This window comes from Ursus arctos, unplaced genomic scaffold (genome assembly GCF_023065955.2).
Source record: "Ursus arctos isolate Adak ecotype North America unplaced genomic scaffold, UrsArc2.0 scaffold_17, whole genome shotgun sequence".
Classification (NCBI taxonomy): domain Eukaryota; kingdom Metazoa; phylum Chordata; class Mammalia; order Carnivora; family Ursidae; genus Ursus; species Ursus arctos.
The window spans coordinates 45,852,928-45,874,505 of record NW_026622841.1 but is presented as its reverse complement, the minus strand read 5'-3'; the positions used below and the strand labels follow the sequence as shown (position 1 = coordinate 45,874,505).

Below are 21,578 nucleotides of genomic sequence, written 5' to 3'. Positions count from 1 at the left end.
TCAATGTTTGCTGTTTAAGCCACCCAATCTCTGGTATTTTTGTTATAGCAGCCCAAGCTAATATTGCTTATCTTTATATACATATATATATATGTATATATAAAGATAATATATTTTTATTAATATATATTTATTTATATAGCTAATATATTTATATTTTTATATAGCATATAAATGTATATCTATATAAATATATTATTTTATATGTAATATTATATTTAGATATTTATATTGATGTATTATTTATACATAACATATATAATCTTCCACTGCACCTCTAAGATTCTACAATAGCCAAATACCTGCACATTAGGAACAAACGAGGTACATTTTCTCCATCTATCATTTATAAGGTGGCACCATCTGGGCCTCCCGTGCTAGTTTATTCTTTCGTTGTCCTATGTGCCAACAAAGGAGGCAAGATGGAATTAAATCCTCAGGTAGTCCTGGAAGAATCTCGGGTCTCTGTGGTAGGAGGACCTTTGGGGAGCTGCTAAGCCAGTGAGCATGTGTATCTGCGTGCGTAGGGAGGGATCTCACAGCAACTCCTAGGGGGAGAGGACTATTTGCCACGGGGTCTGGTTTGAAAATTGAGGTGATAACATAGTTTCTCTTACATGATTTGTAGGCACAAGTATTGCATCTTGTTTGAGTCTTGGGCTGGTTTGTTTCTTTGCTTGTGCACACTCTCCGGTCCCTAAGAACCCTGATCAATAAAGCATTTTAGGGGCGCCTGGGTAGCGCAGTCGTTAAAGAGTCTGCCTTCGGCTCAGGGCGTGATCCCGGCGTACCGGGATCGAGTCCCACATCGGGCTCCTCCGCTATGAGCCTGCTTCTTCCTCTCCCACTCCCCCTGCTGTGTTCCCTCTCTCGCTGGCTGTCTCTCTGTCACATAAATAAATAAAATCTTTAAAAAAAAAAAAAAGCATTTTATAAGAAGCTAACGATAGTCTGTTGCCATGAATTATAAAGCTGTTGTTATCGAGATGAAGGCTAATTAAATTAAATCACTTGTTTTTCAAATAGAGCATGCATTATGGAAGGAACATCTGCTCCCTCAAAACACTCAGAAGTTTATCTGTTCATGGCTGCCTGATGGGCTCCTTGAGCCAAGTTCTTTAAAAATTCTCTGCATTGTGCTGACACCTAGTGGAACTAAAAACAGTTTTCAAACATAAAGATACCAAGCCACCAACATACAGGGTTCATGAAGACTGCTGGAATTGCCTAAAACAGTAATACCGCACAACTGTAGTCAATATTTGCTTTACAGTTTACAAGGACTTCTGCATATATTCTACTCCTCCTCCCCTCTTCTTCCTCTTCTTCTTTTGACTTCTACGTATATTAACTCCCCACTTAGAGCAGATGCCTAGATTTCATTTTTGGGGGTCCATTATTGGTGAATATGGTCCTCCAAGAATCTTACTCACTATTCTCCCTTTTTCCTACTATTCTTAGACCTTTCCTCCTTCATTATTTATTCTTCCTCTGACTCACAGAGGGTCAACTCCCTTGACAAAGCTCAGCCCTAATATTACTTGAACTCAAGAACACTGTGATGATACAGTTTTCCACAAAGCATAACTTAGAACAAGAGTCAGCGAACTATGGCCCACGGGCCACCTATACCGTATTACCACAATGTATGCTTTAAATATCTTACAATTTTCTTTAACAATTACACCTCAATAAAGCTGGAAAAAAAATCCTGTCCTTCTACCATCTCTGGCCTCGTGGACTCTTCTGAGAACTACTATCATCACCACACCAACACCAATCAGATTTTATTCAATATTATGTCCCTTCAGTGGTTCTCCATATGTTTCCTGAGAATGCTTTGAAAGCTGGTTTTATTATTCCCAAAAAGTAATTCCTACATAGATACATAAAGCATTCCTCTGGAGAAAAAAAGCAACAGGGAAAAAATATCAAAAACACAAGAATTTGAGTGCTAACTTTCCTCTGTGAGCAAAGGTAACTGTTCATAAAACTATAAGAGTCATTCAAAATGAAATGCCAACACATTAAAACATTTTTGAGAAATTCCAACTACCAGTAGCTTTGATGAAGGCGAGCTATCTCATTTAAAAACAAATAATCAATCATAAAAAGAACTATCCTAATTGATTTGCTCACTGTTCATTTCTTTAGGGACAGGCCTGAGTTAATTTGAAGGTTTTATCAAAGAAATTGTTTGCAGTTCTCCAGCAAAGATTCCCAATGGAAAATTAAGGAGTGGGGCTTTTTTCTGTCACAAAGGTATTGTGACATAGAATTATTAACTTAGAACTTCTCATACTTGAAAACGTGGGAGTTAAAAATTTGCCATCTTAGGTAGAGTGAACAAAAAGTATTAAGTACATTAAAAAGTACTTTCCAGATGTCTTTATGTAAACATGTAGTCTGGTAATAAAGGAACCAGAGGATGGTGTGTAAAGTCTCCAATGAAATCACACCTGATTCTATAAGCAATGGTTCGAGAATCTAGTAAAGAATGCCGTGGTCTCACTGCCAGATGTCCAGTCACAGTGTTCTGGATCACGTTCTGGAAACAGCCTACAGCACAGGACTTCAACATCTGCTAGAAAAATCACTTCGACATTTTGCAATGGTTTGGCAGTGGCAGTAGCTGCCATATAAGGACAAACTGGTGCCTAAAAACCAGTGCTATCTTCCCCAAGACAGAAGGCCTCAGGGCATCATCCAACACTTGAACTGGTTGCTGAGTAAACCTCCTGGAGAAGATTGATCCCATCGGGTCACTCAATGGAGTCAATACATGACGTGGCCAGAGACTGACCGACACAGCAGATAGGGCCTCTCTGCAAAGTAGGAACTATGGTATTAGGTTCTGTGACTTGTTTTAAGAGGGAATCCGGGATTCTGCTACACTCCAGGCTATCAGGAGTCTAAAGGAGTGCTCCTGGTGTATGTTATTAGACAGCGATTTGGGGACCACCCATCAGCCCCACTGGTACAATCCCAACTCCACGACGACCTCGGGGACTCCAAGCTGTCTGCCTGCTGCTGTTTTTTTCATTTTTAGTAGAGTCTAACCTCTGCTATCTCCACCCACGTGCACAGTCACAGAGCAAAGCTGGGCTTCGGTTCGCTACCAATACAAACAGAAAGCCGAGCCCAGTAGGAAACAGCAACCACAGCAAACACAAACGTAGCCAGGCACACACAAAGGAACACCGGGCTGGGTCCTTGCTGCCAGCCATCTGGTAACTCGCCTTTGCCAAGTGCCTGTGGCAACTGGAAATCCTGAGCTGTACCAGCAGTTACTAAGCACAAGACCCACTACAAACTAAGACGCTATGATCTTTGACAGGAGCTGAACTGAGCTAACATCGTGTGTAAAGGCTGCGAAGCCACCTAGGAAAGTCCAGGAGATAGAAGTGAGAAGACCTCTGAGAATCAGCAGGGGGACTAAACGGGGGCATGACCACACGTCTGCAATGGGTAGAACCTAGCATCACGCAAGTTCAAGGGACAGCAGTGTCTAGTGGGTCTCAAATTTCCACTCTTGGAGGATCACTTCTTCCAGGGAAAGAACCTGAGAATCTTTGACGTCACCCAGTTCTATGAGTCATTCCTCCTTCCGCTCCCCCAAAAGGCAGAAGAATTCTATCAACGGATGGATGGATAAACAAAGTGCGGTGCATCCATACAACGGAATATTATTCAGCCTTAAAGAAGAAGGAGATCCTGACGCTTGTGACAATTCTGAGGACAGGAAGTGAAATAATGAGTCACGAAAGGACAAATGCTATATGCTTCCACTGAAGTGAGGTGCCTAGAGTAGGCAAACTCACAGAGATGGAAAGTGGAACAGTGGTTACCGGGGGCTGGAGGGAGGGGAAGGCAGGATGGGAGTTACTGTTTGTTACGAAATTTCTGTTTGGGATGATGGAAAAGTTCTGCAAATGGATGGTGGTGATGGGTGCACAACACCGTGAATGCACTTAATGCCACTGAATTGTACACTTAAACATTGTTTAAAAATGGTAAATTTTATATTACGTATATTTTTCCACAGAAATTTTTTTAAAGTATGAACCAGGGGCACCTGGGTGGCACAGCGGTTAGGCGTCTGCCTTCGGCTCAGGGCGTGATCCTGGCATTATGGGATCGAGCCCCACATCAGGCTCCTCCGCTAGGAGCCTGCTTCTTCCTCTCCCACTCCCCCTGCTTGTGTTCCCTCTCTCGCTGGCTGTCTCTCTCTCTGTCAAATAAATAAATAAAATCTTTAAAAAAATAAATAAATAAAGTATGAACCAATAGCATAGCTTTTAAGAAAACATGGCTAAAGTAATGTTTTGGGGGTTTTGGGTTTTGTTTTTTTTTTTTTAGAAAGAGAGTATTATTAGTTTCAGAGGTAGAGTTCAGCGATGCATCAGTCTTATATAATATCCAGTGCTCATTATATCACATGCGCTCCTTAATGCCCATCACCCAGTTACCCCAGCCCCTCCACCCCCTCCCCTCCAGCAACCCTCAGTTGTTTCCTATGATTAAGAGTTTCTTATGCGGGGCGCCTGGGTGGCACAGTGGTTAAGCGTCTGCCTTCGGCTCAGGGCGTGATCCTGGCATTGTGGGATTGAGCCCCACATCAGGCTCCTCCGGTATGAGCCTGCTTCTTCCTCTCCCACTCCCCCTGCTTGTGTTCCCTCTCTCGCTGGCTATCTCTCTCTCTGTCAAATAAATAAATAAAATCTTTAAAAAAATAAATAAATAAAGTATGAACCAATAGCATAGCTTTTAAGAAAACATGGCTAAAGTAATGTTTTGGGGGTTTTGGGTTTTGTTTTTTTTTTTTTAGAAAGAGAGTATTATTAGTTTCAGAGGTAGAGTTCAGCGATGCATCAGTCTTATATAATATCCAGTGCTCATTATATCACATGCGCTCCTTAATGCCCATCACCCAGTTACCCCAGCCCCTCCACCCCCTCCCCTCCAGCAACCCTCAGTTGTTTCCTATGATTAAGAGTTTCTTATGCGGGGCGCCTGGGTGGCACAGTGGTTAAGCGTCTGCCTTCGGCTCAGGGCGTGATCCTGGCATTGTGGGATTGAGCCCCACATCAGGCTCCTCCGGTATGAGCCTGCTTCTTCCTCTCCCACTCCCCCTGCTTGTGTTCCCTCTCTTGCTGGCTGTCTCTATCTCTGTCAAATAAATAAATAAAATCTTTAAATAAAAAAAAAAAGAGTCTCTTATGGTTTGTCTCCATCTCTGATTTTGTCTTGTTTTATTATTCCCTCCCTTCCCCTGTAATCCTCTGTTTTGTTTCTTAAATTCTCCACATATGAGTGAGATCATATGATAATTGTCCTTCTCTGACTGACTTATTTTGCTCTAGTTCCAACCGCATCATTGCAAATGGCAAGATTTCATTTTTGATGGCTGAGTAGTATTCCATTGAATATATACCCCATCTTCTTTATCCATTCACCTGTTGATAGACATCTGGGTTCTTTCCATAGTTTGGCTATTGTGGACATTGCTGCTATAAACACTGGGGTGCAGGTGCCCCTCCGGATCACTACATTTGTATTAAAGTCATGTTTAAAAGACGATTATGAAGTAAACAATTCACATCAGAAATTATAAGATAATTATCAGGAACACTTAAACAGAGTAGAGGACCCATGTTCATGAGCACGAGTGGACCCCAGTCCCCAATCTGACAGTTCCTTCATTCTAGTCTAGTCTCTTGCTTCTGTGAAGGAATAAACTGAACCATTGGGAATCAGGATACTTCATTATTTAACTAAATATAGGAACAATCACAGGCCTTATGGAATCAGGGGGTACTATTTCTTTAAATGAAGACCCAGTTCTCACTGAACCATCTACCATAACAATGGAGTATAAAGTAAGCCCTCTGCTTAATATCACATATAAAATCCCAAAAGTATCTTGATTTTATGAAGGTGAGGATGTTATACAGGTGAAGGTGAATGACCTGATAGTTCAGTAGGGCTGTTTACCTTGTCCATATAAACCTTGGCTTCATTTGCTTTTCATTTTATACATCATTTCAGGTGAGGCATGATGTCTAGAAGAATCATGAGAATTTATCTAGGTGAGGCAGGAGTGGATAGCCAATTCAGATTATAATTTTGCCTGAAAAATGTGAGGTCTTTGAGATTTCTTTTAAATCTATTCAACAAGTTGTCTTAATAGATTCGTAACAACTAATGTAATGTGTGATGTGAACTGGACCCTGGATCAGAATCGGAGGGTGAGGAAGGTAATAAAGGACATTATTGAGAAAATTGGAAAAATATGAATTTGGTCTGGAGATGAGATAATAGTATTACATCAATATTAATTTCCTGATTTTGATTACTGAGTTGTAGTCACATAAGAAAGTACCGTTGCTCTTAGAAAATACACATGAAAGGGGTGCCTGGGGGTGCAGTTGGTTGGGCAACTGACTCCTGGTTTTGGCTCAGGTTGTGATCTCGGGGTCATGAGATCGAGCCCCACATTGGGCTTTACGCTCAGCACAGAGTCTGCTTGAGATTCTCCCTCTCCCTCTTCCTCTGCCCCTCCCGCTTGTGCGCTTGCGTGCTCTCTCTCTCAAATAAATAAATCTTTTTTAAAGAAAGAAAATACACACTAAAGAATTTCGAAGTAAAGAAAAGAGGCATTTTACTCTCAAATCTGCATCTTACTCTCAGATAGTTCAGGGGGAAAAATATAAATATATTTATCTCAAGAGCAAATGGTGGGAGAGGTAAGGTAAAATAATAATTGAGGAACATGAGTAAAGGGTATGGAAGTTCTTTGTAGTATTTCTAACTGTTCTGTAAAGTAGTAAATAACTTAAAAATTAAAAATTTACCAAAAAAATTTGAAGTTGATTCAGAAACTCATTCCCTCACTCTCATGATCTACAACAAAGCCCAATTAATAATTAATTTTAGTGTTATTTTAGTAACTAACCAGGAAAACACTTCTTGAGTTCTATATCATTATAAAAGCACTAAAATCTCAAGGTTAGAAGGGAACTAAGAGATCATGCAACTCAAATAAATATCTGTGTTTCCCAACATAACACCAGGAGAAATGAAATAATGTGAAAAGAATGCAGGGTATGAATCATGAATTGAGCGAGAAGAGGTTGGTTGTTCTACCTTGAACTGCTGTTGATTTCAGCCCAGCCCAGTTTCCATGACACATGAAGCAGAAGTCCACCAATTAATGTCTGCCACCTGCAAAGGATACAGACCAATGTGAATTTGAAAGTGCTATAGTCTCAAACACCATACAGCCCCGGCAGACTCATTGGCTGACACAAATATACATACCGAAGCCTTCCTACAATTCTTTCCTCCCAGTCTCTCCCAACTGGCATCCCAGTTCCTGATCCCTCCTTCTCAACCCGTACTATTCTCAAGTCCAGCTGTACTGTTCAGTGCTGACACTAATATTCTTCTCTTATTCTAAACTTTTCCCCAAACAATCTCACCCACAGTCCCTGCTTCTCCCGTTGCCCTGCACTGATGATTCCCAAAGCCCTGTGCTCACCTGGATACTGCCACCCTAATACCCACAAACTCTCAATGATAACTTGCCTAAACATTACCTTGAACTTCCCTTCCCCATCCTGATCTATTGCCCCTATCCCTAAACAACCAAACCAGAGCCCAGATGTCATTCTAGCCCTTCCTCCTCAGTCACCTCCCTCATCTGCTCACAAAATGCTATTGCACATAATCCCCATAACAGTTCTTAAGTGCCATGCCTTCTCCTCCTGATCCCTCTGCCTCTGCCTAATGCAGACTCCCATCATGGCGCACCTGAACCCAGCATCGGTCCCCTAACTGGTGTCCCTATCCCTAGGATGGTCCCGCAACATCCATTCTCTACCTTGCAGCTACCGGGCTTGTTCTAGAATGCAAACTTAATTTTGCCACTCGCTCATTTTAAAAGTGGTGGATTCTTCCCAGGTGGCCAGCAGCAACTCCCAACCTCTTCTCTGCCACAACACACCAGGGGCCACCAGCTCATGTGAGATGCACTTCTTTAGCATGCAGAGCTCAGGGGGAGCCCAGGCTGTAAATTATGCATCCCTGCCCCTCCCACTGCACAAAGCACAGCAAAGTTCAAAATGAGTGAGAGGGGACTAAAGGCATAACTTCCCCTTGTTTCACTCTAATTGCTTTATCTTAGGTGAGTCATTCATAGACTTCAAAACCTTATTTTATGACTTGAGACACCCCACCTCGGAAGTGATTACAACACGCTCGTGTGTTGTGACATAACAGTTGAGAACTGCTGGCCTACAGGATAAAGTCACTTGCGTGTGACACACAAGCCTTCCCAGACTTCCAGTCTCCCCTTTCCAGGACCAGCTCCCGTCCGCTTGCTATGGGCAGTGACATTCCAGCCATACTAAACAGTCCGCAGCCTCGGGAATGTGCCAGGTCATTTCATACTTCTAAGAGTTTCCATGTGCTGTCCTCTTGAACCCATCATATTCTGCCATCCCCTTGTGTCGGTGAACACCTGCTCATCCTATAAGATCCAGTTTTTATGCCTCCTTTGTGAAACCGCCACTGACCCAGCCAAGCAGGGCAGACAGATAGGGGTCATGCCCTCCAACAGCGTAATCTAGAGCAGTGGTACTCAACCATATGGTTTTTCCCCCAGGGGACATTCGGCAGTATCTAGAGACATTTTTGGTTGTCACAACTAGGCGTGGGGGAAGGGATGGGCTGCTACTGGGATCTGGTGAGTCGTAGCCAGGGATGCTGCCAAACATCCTACAATATGCAGGACAGCCCCATAACCAAGGGGACCTAGCTCAAAATGTCAACAGTAATGTGACAGGTAACAGTGGCCCAGGAAGGGGCAATTTGGTTGAAGAAGGTGGACAGATTCTGAAGATGTTTAGGAGGTCCTGGTGGTTACCTAGATGTTGGGGATGAAGGAGACCAAGGAATCAACTCCCAGGTTTCTGGGAGTTATTCAGTCGGGCAACTGGATGGGAGGTACCATTCACTGCAAGTAAACTTAAGGGACCGGCTGCACGAGGGCAGGGATCTTTGCTTTCTCCACTGATGTCCCTCCCATGTCTAGAACAGTGCCTGGGACACAGGATGCACCCAATAAGCATTTGTAGAATGAGTTACTCCGCCCTACTGTGTACCTCATACACGCCAGGCATTGTCCTAAGCACTGGGGATACTCCAGTGACAAAAGAAATTTTTTTTAAAAAGTTCTTCCATTTGTAGACCTTACAATCTGTTGGAGGAGGGACCTTCACTCTGACCCATCCATGGATACAGAGGGGAAAAAGCAATCCAGGTGTAGAGATCCTCCTTTCCCGCCTAAGTTCCCTAAGTCTCTCTACCTGGAGAGAACTGCAATACAGTCAGGACCAGAGAATGATTCCTATTCACTAAAAGAGAAAACAATATCCCAGTTTTATTGGCTGAAATACAGTGATCCCCCCTTACTTGTGGGGTATGCATTCTAAGACCCCCAGGGGACACCTGAAACTGCAGATAGTACCGAAACCGAATATATGTTTTTTCCTACACCTATGATAAAGTTAATTTATAAATTAGGCACAGTAAAGATTAACAACAATAATAAAATAGAACAATTATAACAATATACTGTAATAAAAGTTATGCGAATGTGGTTTCTCTCTCAAAATCTCCGCATTCACCCTTCTCGCCATGCTGCGAGATGATAAATGCCTAGACAGTGAGGTGAAGTGAGATGGGTGATGTAGGCATTTCTGACATAGCCTTAGGCTACCATTACCTCCGACAAGTCACAGGGGAATCACCTACTGCCAGACCGAACTGACCACGGGTGACAGAAACCGCAGAAAGCGAAACTGTGGATAAGGGGGGGAACTACTGTATATGTAATCATACACAATACTTTTTAAAGTTTTCCTATGAAATATTGGGGAGAAACTTGACAAAGTCATTCCGAAGTTCCCTTGAAATAATATATTGGTGATACTATAAAGTACAACAATCCAAAAGCATAAAAAAGTAAGTGTTCGAAAGTCTTCTTCCCTTGCCTCTCCACTCTCTGCGGTTTCCACCCTTTCCTATGGGTAACCATGTTTGGTAGTTTCTTCACCTTTTCTTAAATAAGGAAAACACACGTTTCTACACGATGCTATTGTGCTACCCTGTTAACAGACTTGCTTTTGTCCCCCATTAAATGCATTTGGAAAACCTTTTCTTTTCAATACCTGAGAGTGTCCTTATTAATTTTTGACATTTGAGTAGTATTCCATTAAGGATATAATATAATTTATGTAATGGGTTCTGTAGAGACGAAAATCAGGTTATTTAAAAATGCTTGCTGTCACAGAGCAGTAATGTTTCACATGCACGTTTTTGTACATATTTCACTTACAAAAGTGCAAGGAAACCTCTCAAATGAATTCCTGGAAGTGGAACTGCAGAATTGAAGGACTCAAACTGTTGCAATAGTGTTACATATTGCCAAAGTGTCACTCACAGATACTGTACCAATTTGCCACCCCAGACCCATCCATATATGAGAGCACCTGTTTTCTACATTTTCACCAACACTGTGTTATCAAATTTTGAAATTTTATTTTACAAATCCTATAGGCAAAATATGATTTTTCAATATCGTTTTTTTTTTAAGATTTTTTATTTATTTATTCGACAGAGATAGAGACAGCCAGCGAGAGAGGGAACACAAGCAGTGGGAGTGGGAGAGGAAGAAGCAGGCTCCTAGCGGAGGAGCCTGATGTGGGGCTCGATCCCACAACGCCGGGATCACGCCCTGAGCCGAAGGCAGACGCTTAACCGCTGTGCCACCCAGGTGCCCCTCAATATCGTTTTTAATTACATTTTTCTTATGAGCAAAGAATCATTTGTAAATAGAGATTTTTGGTTTTGATATTAAATTCTAGCTTTAGGGGCGCCTGGGTGGCTCAGTCAGTAAAGCATCTGCCTTTGGCTCGGGTCATGATCTCAGGGTCCTGGGCTTGAGCCCTGCATTGGGTTCCCTGCTCAGTGGGGAGTCTGCTTCCCCTTCTCCCTCTGCCTCTCTGCATCACTCGTGCTCTCTCTTTCTTGCTCACTCTCTCTCAAATGAATAAATAAAATCTTTAAAAAAATAAAATAAAATAAAACCTAGCTTTAGGGCACTAAGATTGTATAATTGTTACTTTGGGCAAATTACTGCTTGTTTTATTCATAGAGAATATTCCCTGGGCATTTGAGAAGAGGGTATAGTCTCTATTTTACAGATGCAGTGTTTGATATTTACCTATTAATTGTATTATTTAGCTTATATATATACAGAAACACATACACACACGGACACTAGCTTTTTTGTTTGTCCAATTGAACTGTCATGGAAAAATAGCGGCAAATTTATTTCCTATCACTTGTATGTTTCTATGTATTCCTGATATTCCTGCCCCATTGCTTGGCTGGTAGATATTCACCACTATTTTATTTTATTTTATTTTTTTAAAAGATTTTATTTATTTATTTGACACAGATAGAGACAGCCAGCGAGAGAGGGAACACAGCAGGGGGAGTGGGAGAGGAAGAAGCAGGCTCACATCAGAGAAGCCTGATGTGAGGCTCGATCCCAGAACACCGGGATCACGCCCTGAGCCGAAGGCAGACGCTCAACCGCTGTGCCACCCAGGCGCCCCTATTTTATTTTTGTTTTGAACGGCACACTCCAAAATGTCTTTTCATGACATTTACAACTTGTCTTTTCATTTTGAACTGCACGCTTTAGCATCATAGCACATCTTTCTTCACATGTTTAGTGCTTGTTGTCCTGAACCTTGGCTGGCAAAGATCATGACCCCTGCTTTTTTGTTTGCATTTGTATAATTTTTTTTTTTTTTAAAGAATGAGGGATGTCCTGCTTTAGGGCATATTTAAATGCTATAATAATTAAAACAATTTAGCACTAGCCCCTTTTCATAAAAATTGACAAATACTCAAAAATAGACTCTAGAAAATATGATATTTGATATATGATATTAACAACCCAAAGGCAAAAGGAAGGATTATACAATATAATATAAAATATAGGGCTAGTACATGGGGCGCCTGGCTGGCTCACTCAGTGGAGCATGCGACTCTTGATCTTGTGGTTGTAAATTCGAGCCCTGCATCAGGCTCCATGCTCAGCACGAGTCTGCTTCAGATTCTCTCTCCCTCACCCTCTGCCCCTCCCACTCATGCTCTCTTTCTCTCTCTCTCAAATAAATAAAGAAATAAACCTTTTTTTAAAAAGATAGGGCTAGTATAAGTGAAACTAGGGGAGAGATAATTTCCTCACATTACACCACACATTTAAATAAATGGACAACGATTAAAAATTTAATAAAGCTTTAATGAAATATAGGTAAATATCTACATGAGCTTGTGATGGAGAAGAATAAACATTAAAGCAATGGTACCAATCACAATCATCAATATTTGTCCACTATAAAAATAAAACAATTTTTTAAGGATTTTATTTATTTATATGGGAGAGAAACAGAGAGAGACAGCAAGCATAAGCAGGGGGAGGGGCAAAGGGAGAGGGAGAAGCAGGCTCCCTACTGAGCAAGGAACCTGATGCAGGGCTCAATCTCAGGACCCCGAGATCATGACCTGGGCCGAAGGTAGACACTCAACCGACGGAGCCATCCAGGCACCCTAAAACAATTTTTTTAAAAAAGCGTGAATGGAGGGCACCTAAGTGGCGCAGTCAGTTGAGCATCCAATTCTTGGTTTCAGCTCAGGCGATCTTGGGGTCGTGAGATCGAGCCCCGCGTCAGGCTATGCCCTCAGCACAGAGTTGGCTTGAGTTTCTCTCTCCTTCTCTTTCTCTTCCTCTCTCCCACGGTCATGCTTTCTCTCACTCTCTCTCAAATGAATAAATCTTAACTTAATTAATTAATTAATTAAAAAGCTTGAGTGGGGATGAGGTGAGGAAGGGAAAAGTGAGTGCCATACCACTCCGTGCGGCTTCTACATCTCCACTATTGCCCTAGCTCCACACCCCTTTTTCCTTCTACCTTTTTTCCAAGAATGGTATTCTTCAATCATAAGACCACATGCTAGATTTACCTGTAGTTCTCTCTGTTGCTTCCTTCTTACGTTTTAGCAATAAATTCTCTATGATGTCACTTAAAAATATATTTGAATAATCAAAACAAGTATGAACAACATGAAAAGGCAAAGGACAAACTGCCAAAAAAGAAATTTCTAATAAACATTATGGGCAAGTGGTTGGCACTCTTAAAATAAGAAGTCATTAAATTAAGAAAAACACTAACACCCCAGTAAAAATAAAAGGGGAAAGGCACAAAGCAATACGAGTGGGTAATACAAATAAGAAAACGGTCCAACTTCATGAAAAATGGTAAGACAAAACAATGTGATACCATTTGGGGCTCATGATATCATCAGAGAGAGGGGAAAAAAAAACGGTCTTGGTTTGAATACAATATTATAGAAACTTTCACAGACAATGTAAATTGGTAACACATTTCTGGGAAAGAATTTAATATTAAGGAGGAATATTAAAGAAGTTCATATTCTTTAACCCAAATTTCTTATATAGGAATCTATCCCAAAGAAATAGCTAGAAATCTGACAGATTTGAATATAAAAAATGTCTGATAACATTGTTTTTATGCCCCCAAAATGGGACAGTTTAAATGCCCCTAATAGAATGGCTAAATAAAGTATGTCTATTTCATTAAAAAATCTATATAGTCATTAAAAATATTTTATTTTTTTAAAGATATATTTCTTTATTTGAGAGAGAGAGAGCACACGCAAGCAGGGGGAGGGGGAGAGGGAGAGGAAGAGAAAGAATGTTAAGCAAACTCCCTGTTGAGTGAGGAGCCCAAAGTGGGGCTCGATCTCATGATCCTGAGATCGTGACCTGAACAGAAATCAAGAGTCGGACACTTAACCTACTGAGCCACCCAGGCACCCCTAAAAATATTTTAAAGAACAGCTAATGATGCTGGTTGGACATGTCCCACAAATGTGTATGAAGAACGTAAAAGATACTCACCCTTGGAATAATGTAGGGTAGGTAAATTTCAAGACAGACAGGACATACTGAAAAACAAATACCAGATTAACAGACATTTTCAAATTATCAAGAAAAAACTGACTGTATAATCAAAGAAATCCCTATTGAAGAAACAGAAATACACTCAAGTTTCAAAAAGGTTTTTATCCTTCCCCCAAAATGTCACACATTGGACAAAAATTTAAAAAAAAAAAAAAAAAAGACCTTCCAAGTCATACTAAAAAGAGTGGGTCTGTTTTTGCCCAGGATTGTCAGAAGCCTGACCACCTCAGTCGGGGAATGGACCTGGGATCCTCAGCAAATTGGGACGCACAGCAGCTGGGTCTGATGCTGTGGACGCCCAACCACTCAGCCTCCTTCCAGACCCCAGAGGTGCCATGTTGCAACCACAGCAACTGGAGAATACAGGACATAGTCTCTTTTCTCAGGGTATCCACGTCCAATGTACCTAACAATCCAACCCCCTTCTTTGTTTCTCTTCAAACAAGAAGTGCACCTTAGTCTTTATTTCCTTCATTTTTCTTCCTTTTGGGGGAATTTGGCTTTTGCAGTCTAAAGATTTTTTTTAACTAATTCTGCTTAGGCATCATAATTTTTTCTGTGCTTTACCATTTTAAGGATTTTGTAAAACCAGCCTGACTAAGGGCAACCTGTATTTCTAGTATGTCTTTTGCAACACTTCATGAATGAGGGGACTGTGTTTTGTCTTTCTGGGTGTCTTTTCCTATTTTTCCTACTATTGAACACTGAGAATTTTTGTAAAGTTTAAAAGCCGTTAAAGCCTGTAGGCAAGGACTCTACTTTTTCTTCACATGATCTAGAAAACAGAGTGGACTGGTATTGGGCAAATTGACATACTTATTTTTTCCCATGGATTAGCCTACACATAGGCCTCCTCGTATGGGCTCCTAAATGTCACAATTACAACTAACTGCTGTGCTCTGATCTATATTCACTGGAGATGGACCTTCTTCTTCTCTGAAATCGAATTATTCACATAATTCCATATGCCCTTCCCCACTCTTCCCTGATATTTTCATTCTAAAACAGAGATAGAGAAAGGATAAAGTGACTGTCTGGGCTATTTGCTACATTACCCTTAACAACCTTCAAGAAGATAGTAAATGTTTATTTAGTTTATTGTGTGCCACGCTTTGTCATAGATACTGGGGGGTAGACAGAAAAATGCTGAAGCTCTTACCACACCTGGCTAAAGAAGAGGGGAAAAAAGAAATCTCTGACAAATGGAATCTAAGTCCTAATATTTATTCTTTCAGCAATTCTTCATGTCACTCAACAGTGTTGCTCAGAGCAAAATGCTATTTGGTGGAACAGCGGTGAGAGCTTCCCAAGGAAAAAGATGGAGCTATTTGGGAGCCTCTGAAAGGAGAAGATACATGGACTTTGTCTCCAGGCTGAAGGCTTAATAGCTGCAAGGGGAAGAAGGACCAGTGGCTGCCTGGGCCCTAAGCCTCGTTACTGCCAGAACCTCCTACACGCTGGAACAACATGCCACTCAGACTAGGTCAACACTTGCTGCTCAAGCTCAAATCAACCATTCTTTTAACACCAGAAGTGATAAGACTAAAATAGACAAGATTTTTTTAGTGAATTTTTTTTTTTTTTACAAACACAAAGGGAAATAGTTTGAGGAGGAAACTACACTGAGAAATAGGAAAATAAAAAAAACTAGCATAGAGTTTTCTAAAAACTGGAAAAGAAGATCCTGTCCTGTAAACTCAAAACAATCTTCACTAATTGAAAAGCAAATTCATTTGACAGAGGCTATATGCTGGGGGGGGGGGAGGGCACTGCACAGCTCCTTTCTCATTTGGCCCTGACTTGGTCCAAGCCAACCTGCTATGGAGGCCAGAAAGAAGCATGACTGTTCTGGTTGAAACTAGGGCATAATGTAAGAGTTACAAAGTCCCTACCAGAGTCCCATTGTGAAGAACTACCTCTCCCACCCCTACCTGGGCCTCACATCTGCTTTCTGCTACTCTTTAACTCTACTTCTTCTTTCCCCTTTATACAACCTCCTCCCCCCTCCCCCCATCTCTCTGCCTTCTGCTGTTATCCCTCTGCTTTCCATCTACTCTGACACTTCCAAGAGCCCTGAACCAAAGCACTACAAACCATCGTGGAAAATGGAAAAGGATTTATTGTTTAAACTCTGAGGGTCCTTGGGAATCTACGATTCCTATTACTCAGATTAGATATTCCTAGAGACATGACAATTTGGTTTCTTTTTATCTAGCACTTTAAGGCATGATGCACATGGAAGGTACTATCTTTATTACATTGATTATAAAATGGTGAGGTACCCCAATAAATACAAAAATAATGCCACAGATGCAAATGTGCATCCAGAGGGGGTATAAATTTCTGTGAACTAAATGCTATCTGGCTGCTGGACTATTTTGCTTGGATACTGTGTTTGTTCCTTAACCAATGCCACTGCTCGTGGATTTTCATGAAAGACTTGTCACTCTTCCCCTTCTGATGATTATAGAGAGATAAAAGGAAGGTCATTCTGTTTTTAAGTGAAACATTACCAATATATTCATCAGGTTTAACTAGACAAATTAGAATAGTTAAAGGAAAAGGCCAGGAATTCGCAAATTCACATATTCCGGAAAAGGTGCTAAAATAAATCTTTTAGCTTAGCTACTTGTCCAATGAGGAAGAGACAAATCTGTTAAAAGCTAATAATTATTGTGTCATACCATAAGCAAAAGATTGTCTTTCCTTCCTTCTGTTTCTTCTAGAGTAATTACCACTTACCTTATTTACCATGATGTTGGGCACTTGTCCAAACACCTAACATTTCGATTAATCCTCAGAACAACTCTTTGAAGAGGACTTGCTAATCCCATCTTAAAGTTAAAAAACCTTAGGTTGAGACAAATTAAAGCCCCAAAGACCAAGTTAAGTGGAGAAAGGATGCAAACCCATCACTGCCTCCCAGGAAGGTACTACTTATGGGTCTTCACCAGGACTACAAATCACCTGGACAGGGGTAAGGAGGGTTCTGGCGCGTCCTCTGAGTATACTGAAACAGCCACTCACTTTAAGAGAGAAGGTATAAGGAAATGCTATTTGTTAATAGTTTTTTTCCAGAGAGCAAGAGGGGTTTGGGGCCTTTGAGGGGGGGCAGGGGAGACCCCACAGTGGGAGAAGGTGGTCCTGGGCCTGGTATTACCACTTTGTCTTGGTTTCCAGCCCAATGTCCAGAACAGGAGGGGATGGCCCACTCTAGCTTACAGGGGTCTAACATTTTCCTGCCTGGTACCAAATCCAAGGCCAGTTTCCCCCTCCTAACAAGATAAAAACATGGTATCACTGCTTTTCTGCCTTTTCATTAAAAGGGCTTCATGACATTCCTTTACATAAAATTAACTTTATATTTTATTTTCAAAAATAATTCCACACAAAACTCTTGAATATACTGGAAGTGTCTGGGATGAAGACATATTTTTAAAAAGTCTTGGGAATCAGTGGTGTGAGGGAAAGATGGAGATGTAAATAGGTTGATCTCTTCTGTTTAAAAGCTTCCTGAACCTTGTGGGTTTCTGGGGCAGGGGTGTGTCTTAGGAAAGAAGTCAGGATTTGTCAGATTTCTTCTACTCTTCCTTCCCCGAGAGAACAAGAGCCAATTGCTTTCTTTCCCTTAAAAGTAGTATGCAAAACCCAAAATTAAGTTCCTGGGAATTTGCCAATTAAAATATTCGGTGTCCCAGGAGATGTAAAGGGATGCTTTACAGTGCGGGAAACAGGGCCAGTACAGTCCAACGAATCCTATTTCTAAATAAGGATTTCATACACAGTCCGCTTCCTCTCCACCAGCATCACGAGAAATCAGACAAACAGCTGGAGGCTGCATCTCTTCCATGTACGATTTGGGGACCCAGACCGCCCACGTGCAATCATTGCCACCCCCCGCCCGTCCCCCTCACCTTGTTCGTGAGGTAAGAAGCCAGGTAGCAGGTACAAAAGGTGAGGCCCGCCAGGCACCTCCTCACGCACATCGGTCACCCCGCGCCTCTTCCCGGAGACCCCGGGGGAGTTCCGCGACAGCCTCCGGGAGCTGGACCGCCCCCTCTGCTGCCAGAACAGCCACGTGGCTCCAAGCTCGGCCAATCGGCGCGGGGACAGCCCCCTCGGCGCCTGCCTCTTAAAGGGCCGGGGCCCGCGCTCGCCCCGCAGCTGCACTCTGGGCGAGGCGGCCTCTGGTTGCCGGAGGAGGTCGGGGTGGCGGACGGCGGGGGTAAGTTCGCCCGGCAGGGGCTGCGACTGCCTGTGGAGAAAGGACGGACAGTAATCGTTGTAAAAAAGTCAAAAATGGTAGACGAGGAAAAATTGCAGTTTACAAAACATTTCACAACACCCAATTACCGTTTAAAGAAAAATGTTCATCGCTGTCTCTAAACGATGGTACCAAAATGTTGTTGATGCTTTACTGAATTTTCCCCATATTCTACATTGAGTCTGTATTACTTTTGCAGACGACACCAAAAAGTTAATGAAAACTATTATTTTAAAAGAAGGAACACTGAAGAGCTAGAATGAGTATAGTTGTTTTCTTTTTAAAGAGAAGATATTCCAGTGTGCTGAAATTTACATAAAATAAATCCTCCCCAAAGTAGAGTTTTTAAGCACTGCCCCTATTCCTAGTATATAGGGTGGAAATTTTACCTAGTTAGGCTTCTGGCAAATAGGCGTTAACACACCTGAAACATGCTGATGGACTTTGTCAGGAGCTAGAGGTGCAAGTGTCCACCACGTGCAGAAACACAGATTTTGGAAACACCCTGCATCCTAGGAAAACTTCACTTTTTAAAATTTGTATTCCCTGTGTAAAATTGTTTATCAAACTATATTGTCCAAGCAATCACTAGATGTATTGTCTCTACGTAAAAGATAAATAAACTAAAAAGTCATTTTCCCTTGACATTATTTTAGGAAACCTACTTCAGAGCTAAATAGTCCTTACAAAGAAAAGTTTTGCCTAACAGAATTTCTTTGAAATCAATAGCTGGTACTTACCTGATATTCTCTGAGCACTTTTAGTACATGAACAGGTTCGGGCTCTGTTATTTCCTAGTTATTACTTAACTTATTTTTTTGACAGAATTGTTTAACAAGCAGGAACAACCAGAACAGGAAAGAACCATGCAAACAGAAGCTGACATTGCAGCAAAAGTGCTGATAGATCATGACAAAGCCATTGATTTTTCCAAAGTTGTATCATTCTGTTTCACAAAACAAACTAAACTAAGACTGAATGAAAATAAAATTATCAGGTCTTACATTGTCAAACAATCTGGTGCTTATGAGATTGAGTTAGACTTAAACACACAAAAAGATTTAACTACTCGTATTGTTAATTGAGATCTTTGAAACCGAAGGGTCATAGTTACTGATTTGTTTTTTGATAATGGATCCCTAAGTGCTCAATAAATGTTGAATTAAAAAAAAAAAGAGGGGAGCACAGATAAAATAATGCCTTTGGGGGTTTTCCCCCAACAAATCTTTTTAATAATGAATTTTTTTGATGGCACACATGGAGAATTCTCAAAAGATGGCAGAAGCAGCAGCATACTTTTGGAAACACCCTAAATCCCACTTTAAAAGCAGACAAGCAGGGCACCTGGGTGGCTCAGCTGGTTGAGCGACTGACTCTTGATTTCGAGTCAGGTCATGATCTCAGGATTATGGGATTGAGCCCTGAGTTGGGCTCAGCGCTGGGCATGGAGCCTGTTTAGGAGTCTCTCTGCCCTTCCCCCTGCCCTCTCTCTCTTTCTCTCTCCCTCTCTAAAAAAAATAACTAAATAAAAATAAAAACAAACATCAATATTTCTTATGAATATAGATGCAAAAATCCTCAACAAAACACTAGGGAAAGGAATTCAGCAACATGTGAAAGGAGTACACACCAAGACCAAGTACGATTTTTCCCAGGAATGCAAGATTGGTTTAACATGCAAAAATCAATTCATGTAATACACCATATCGATAAAATAAAGAACAGAACCCACATGATCATCTCAATAGAAACAGATAAGACATTTGACAAAATTCAACACCTCTCCATGATTAAAATCATTTAACAAAACGAGGATTAGAAGGTAATTTTCTCACTATGATAGAAAGCATCTGTGAAAACCCCACAGCTAGCATCAATACTTAATGGTGAAAGACGGCCACATAGGAGGGTTCTCTACATCTTCACCAACTCCTGCTATTGAACCAACTACCTCTTCACTCTTCAGCTCCATTAGGGCATTTCTCCCACTGAATTTCTTCACTCAAGTTCATCAAAATCTCTTGTCCCCTAACTCCTTACATTCCTCCTAAAAGCTACCCCCTTTTTCATTTCTTTCCATAGCTAATATAAACTACATAATTCATTATGTGACATTGACTCCCCCCAAGTGTCAGTTTTCCTGTCTATAAAATGGGGATAACAATATCCCTCAGAATTGTTTTAAGAACAAAATGAGCTATGGGACACCTGGGTGGCTCATCGGTTAAGCGTCTGACTCTTGATTTCAGCCGGGTCGTGATCTCAGGATCCTGAGATTGAGCCCTGTGTTGGTCTCCGTGTTCAGTGGGGAGTCTGCAGGAGAGTCTCTCTCTCAGTCTCTCTCCCTCTCACCCCCTCTTCCCCTCCCCCCGCTTGTGCGCACTCTCTCTCTCGCACCCCCACTTGTGCGCACTCTCTCTCTCTCACACCCCTCAAATAAGTAAATAAATCTAAAAAAAAAAAAAAAAACAACCAAATGAGCTAATCTGCTTGAAGTGTTTTCAACACATAGTAAGCATTCACTAACTGGTAGCTATGAGAGTGACTATCAGATTTTTAATTTTGGCCCTTACTTTTTCTCATAAACTGCAGGCTGCCATTGGTCATTTTCAACTGCATCCTTTCAGTTCATTCATTCACAGATATTCATGAGGCACCATACTAAGCATTGATTACAACAGTGAACAAAATAAAAATGGCCCCTGCTCTCAGAGAGTAAAAAGAAAATAGGCAAATAAATGTGTATTTGTACATTTTGATAGCTGCTATTTTCATAGGCAAATGAAGTTTAACATTATCCAAAATTAACATTATCTTCCCTCCAAACCAGATCTTCAGACACTACCATCTACCCAATCAACCAGTTGAAAAATCAAAAGTTATTTCAGCTCTTTGAACTTCACTGAAATGCCTTACATCCCATTCCACCACTACCCCTACTTGGTACTACCAACATCAAGCACCAAAACCCAAAAATAAAATCTTGGAAATAAGAGAACTGAGATAAGAGTTGGAATAGTCAAAGTCACCTTATAGAGATAAAATAAATTTCTGAGACTTGAAATTAGTTTCAAAGTATTTTTTTTTTAAAGATTTTGTTTATTAAGGAAAGAGAAGGAGCACAAGCAGGGGGAGAAGCAGAGGGAGAAGCAGACTCCCTGCTGAGCAGGGAGCCTGATGTGGGTCTCAATC

The 21,578-nt window shown here is 41.3% G+C and overlaps 1 protein-coding gene across 11 annotated transcripts in view; it reads right to left on the bottom strand.

The window, feature by feature from the left end:
* TMEM241 (transmembrane protein 241) overlaps positions 1-18,311 on the bottom strand; it is a 108,288-nt gene extending 89,977 nt beyond the window's left edge. For 3 of the 11 annotated variants that reach the window (XM_057313191.1, XM_057313192.1, XM_044382884.3), the window contains exons 1-3: positions 18,037-18,232; positions 14,060-14,106; positions 7,147-7,224 (exon numbers count right to left, since the gene is read on the bottom strand). In XM_057313191.1, coding sequence (XP_057169174.1) covers positions 7,147-7,224; positions 14,060-14,106; positions 18,037-18,108 — 197 coding nt within the window. In that variant the 5' untranslated portion in view covers positions 18,109-18,232. Of the gene's footprint in view, positions 1-7,146; positions 7,225-14,059; positions 14,107-18,036 lie in introns of all 11 variants that reach the window. The other 8 variants (XR_007189944.2, XM_048218639.2, XM_057313196.1 and 5 more) reach the window with 7 other exon arrangements.
* Between the last annotated feature and the right edge of the window lie 3,267 nt (positions 18,312-21,578).